The sequence below is a fragment of the Plodia interpunctella genome, chromosome 4, assembly GCF_027563975.2.
Source record: "Plodia interpunctella isolate USDA-ARS_2022_Savannah chromosome 4, ilPloInte3.2, whole genome shotgun sequence".
In the NCBI taxonomy this organism is placed as follows: domain Eukaryota; kingdom Metazoa; phylum Arthropoda; class Insecta; order Lepidoptera; family Pyralidae; genus Plodia; species Plodia interpunctella.
This window is the reverse complement of record NC_071297.1, coordinates 6,202,111-6,206,299: the sequence shown is the minus strand read 5'-3', so window position 1 is coordinate 6,206,299 and position 4,189 is coordinate 6,202,111. Positions and strand designations below refer to the sequence as shown.

The 4,189-nt window shown below is 33.8% G+C and overlaps 1 protein-coding gene across 1 annotated transcript; it reads left to right on the top strand.

Annotated features, from left to right (window-relative positions):
• Positions 1-247: 247 nt before the first annotated feature.
• On the top strand, positions 248-3,828 carry LOC128669468 (uncharacterized). Its single transcript, XM_053744327.2, has 2 exons — positions 248-1,131; positions 2,248-3,828. The coding sequence occupies exons 1-2, from the start codon at positions 937-939 to the stop codon at positions 3,445-3,447; spliced, it is 1,395 nt and encodes a 464-aa protein (XP_053600302.1). The 5' UTR covers positions 248-936; the 3' UTR covers positions 3,448-3,828.
• Positions 3,829-4,189: the final 361 nt, after the last annotated feature.

Genomic DNA, 4,189 nt, shown 5'->3' with positions numbered 1-4,189 from the left:
GCACGAGTAATCTCTGTTATTTCTCGTGCCACCAGCGGCAGCGACTTCAAAATTGAAAAAGCCTTGATTAGCTGCAATCTGTATTCGTATTTTACTGACTTCAAAGGCCCATCGAAATGGCCTTTAACATAATATTATCGCTCTTTTGTTCCTTATTTTTAATTCATTACCTAATTTAAAGTACCTACCATTTTTTTCTCTGAAAAACAATGCGGCGAATTCCAATCTTATTTTCTGTAAGAAAATAATGATTTATTCCAGTCTGATACTACTAAGTTTTGATCCCAGTGGGATCACGATTATTTTATTTATTTTTTTATTCCCGTCGGATACCACTTGCATAATATACCAGTGGGATCAACTTTTTTTAATTTATTATATATTCCATTCTGATCCTACTAGTGGTTTAAACATATTTTTAGTACAGCCAGTAACATAATTTCTACTATCATAATGATACTAATTTAAAAAAAGTAATAATAGCCATACATGCAGCTTTTTTACCTGCGAACGTAGTAGGCGCGCTTGTCCATCCAATCAGAGACAAGTATAACTAATATTTCCAGGAATTGTTTCATACTTAGAGCTAGTTGACCTTGAGAAAGGGGTTATCTTTATTCTAATTGCCAGTCGTCATTTTGCTTTCCAATGTGAAATTATGTGCATCTCATTGTACGTGACGTGTTGAAGTGAATTACTAGACAGTAAGTACGCATCTTGTAATATTAAACGATTGCTATAGATTTATTAAATTCTATTTTCATTTACAAAGTTTTATTGTTATAGAACAGTTAAGGCATGGCAGAGAATAGTTATATTTCGTTTATAGAAAAGATTAACGTTTATTTCAACACATCAATTTTATTATCATCATTATCCTAGAACTTTATGTTTTTAATTGATGTATAATAATGAAAATGTTATTCGTTTTAGGAAATGTCAGAAGGTAATAGCAAGCCCTCTACCTCTAATAACTCTGGTGGTGAGTTCACAATTATACAGAGGAACGGTGGTGCAGTTTTGTTGCGGGCTGGTTACCAATATACTAAGAAAATAACATTCAAAAGTGGATGTATTACGTGGAGATGCGTGAATTGGCGCAAAAAGTGCCCGGCATATATAAATATAAAGGTATGAGCTACTTTATATCCACATAAAATAACGAACTGACTTGCTTTAATTTTTTGGCTCATTCATTGATTCATTTTGACGACCTGAGTAGCGTAGTGGTCACCATGGCGGGTTTGCTATGCACGGGTCCCGGGTTCGATCCCCGGCCGGGCAGAAAATGAAATGATGAATTTTACTATCTGTGATGGGTCTGGGTGTTACTATGTATAATGTGTATATGTCGCAGTCATCTGGTTGAATCTGCTTTTTGATTAAATGACTAGCTCCTTTATTGAATGACGATATTCAATTGAATCACTAGGCTAAACGTTGATAGAACAAGCGTCACTCAACGTCCAACTAGTTAGCTGATTGTAACATAGCTCTTTGAACAGGGCGGACGTAAAATCAGTCAGGTGATTCAAATTTAGTTCATTTTTTTCCCACTGCAGCGCTAGTAGTCACCAAAACAAATGTGGCGTCAAACAGCTTGCACAGAAAGCACTGTATTGAAATTCTTTTCGATTAAATTAGCGTTAAAGTGCCTTATTTGTGATATCATAAATAAGGTGTGCCATATTATCCTGCAACATATCATGTCCTCATTTTTGTTATGTAAAGTAAGGTTACCTTTTTAATTTTACGAAATTAGCGAACTTATGTTCACCCTAATCAAATATTACAAAGTCGTACAGATTCTATTTAACGAGATATTTTATAATTAACTTATTTTTATTTAAAGTAAGGTTAACTTTTAAGTTGCGAACTCATGGTCATCCTAACCAAACATTACAAAATGGGCTATATCCCATTCAACGACTTCGCTAAATGACGTTCAGTCAAGACGTTAAACGTTACACGACTTGACGAATTGTCCTTTAGTCATTCAATTGAATATCGTCATTCAATATAGGAGCTAGTCATTCAATCAAATAGTAGATTCAACCAGATGACTGCGACATATATACAACAAAAAAAACTATTATAAATAGTAGGAATATCCGTTAATCTAGCACGCATAACATAAGCATTTAGTTGCTTAGCTTGGGGCTAGATGGCGCTGTGTGGATTAGTCTAACAGTATTATTATTATTCATTAAAGTGTGTAATCTAACTTGAAGTTTTTTTTTTCATCAGGAAAACAACATTATAAAAGAAAAAAGTCACCAATGTAAGCCGGACGAAATAAAAAATGTAGTAGATCAAAAATTACATGAATGCCGAGAAAAGGTTCTATCTTCGAATTTTTCACCAATACCCAATATTTACAACAACTTTATGTCAGAATTCGAAAATGCAGGCTTGGATCTCTTAAAAAAGCTTCCGTCATTCGGAAACATTAAATCTTCTTTATATAATGCCAGAAATAAGAAAGCCGGAGTGACAAAAATACAATGCAATTTGCCTGAAGAAGTTATAGTTCCTTTGCAGTTCAAGGAATTTGTTCTTGCCGACTACTATAATGAATCTTCCGAAACTCGAATTATAGTTTTTGCTGATAGCGAAGTCCTGGAACAAATTAAACATATCAAGATTTATTTTAGTGACGGAACTTTTGAGTGCTGCCCAAAACCATTTGTACAACTTTATTCTATACACGGCGATCTCGGAAGCAATGAAGAGCACACAAGAATAGTGCCTTTAATGTACGTGTTGCTGAATAGAAAAACTGAAGAAATTTACACAACACTTTTTCAAGTATTAAAGGAACATATTCCAGATTGGGAACCGTTGATATATGTGACAGATTATGAACAAGCGGCTATGAATGCCATATCAAAAGTTTTCCCTTCAGTCGAAGTAAAAGGATGTTACTTTCATTTTTCACACAACGTGTGGAAGAAGGCTAAAGCGCTAAATTTAACTAAAGAAAAGAGACTCCGAAAACATGTAGCGCTCTCAGCTCTCCTGCCGCTGCTACCTCGAGAATTCATCTCAGACGGGTGGTGCTATTTAATGGAAGACAGTCCTGAATCTAATGAAATTCAACAATTCAACGATTATATGGTGACACAATGGCTGGAAGACGAAAATTTTGTCAACATTTGGTGTGTTCATAATCAACGTCACCGCACAACCAATGCTGTAGAATCTTGGCATAAAAAACTAAACAGTACTCTGCCAAAGAAACCCAATTTATTTCAACTCTTAAAAGTTTTAAAAGATGATGCCAGTCTTCAAAAGGTTAACATTAAAAAGCATAATTTTGAGCTGCCGAACCCGAAGCGAAGACTAACCAAAGTGATTGCTAACGACAACTGGTTTAAACACGTAACTAATGAACTTTTGTCAGGTAAAATCACAGTTGGTCACTGCCTGGAAAAGTTAAGATTATGATTTCTTTTTATTTTATTTCCTTATTTTGTAAATTTTTATATACAGATTATATGAATGACTTATCTATATTTTTAGTTAAGATAACAAGTTGATTTGAAGCTAGTCGTTGTAATTAATATTTGATAGTTTTAATTTAAATGTAAAGTGTTTTCTGTGATGATTTATTTTTCTATGATATCTGTGATAATTGTTGTAAATAAATGAATGTTGATTTTTAACGAATGACTTTTTTCCTGACTGTACATACCCCTTTTTTAACTTTGCAAGAATGTAGTAGGATCCGTTGGGACGTACAAACTGCAAGTGGGATCAGACGAGAAATTGTTAATAATACTCACGGTAGGAGGATCACAAATAGTGGTATCCGACTGGAAATTACCAAAATAATAAAGGAAACTGAGCTTTTTAGGTTTCGGTCAATTAATCACAACTTTTAGTATTATATAATATACATAAATTAAGGATTGTTATTTAAAAGTTGATTGAAATGCCTGCAACACGATCAACGCAAGTTTCATCAACAATTCATACTCGAGCATCTAATACCCAACCTTCCGCTTTTCCACGAATTTAATAATTAAACGTCCATAATAAAGTAGTTTCAGTTTAACTTATATGGGTGCGATGTATTGTTTACTTCAGAGTATTAAGAAAACATGAACTTTTATACAATAGTTTAGAGCTGTGTGTAGCAATGTATATACGATCTGCAGTAACCAGAAATTAAAAAGACGCATTACCT

Coding starts and splice junctions, on each gene's coding strand:
- LOC128669468 (XM_053744327.2), top strand. CDS start 937: ATGTCAGAAGGTAATAGCAAGCCCTCTACCTCTAATAACTCTGGTGGT. Junction 1,132..2,247: donor CGGCATATATAAATATAAAG/GTATGAGCTACT, acceptor TTTTTTCATCAG/GAAAACAACATTATAAAAGA.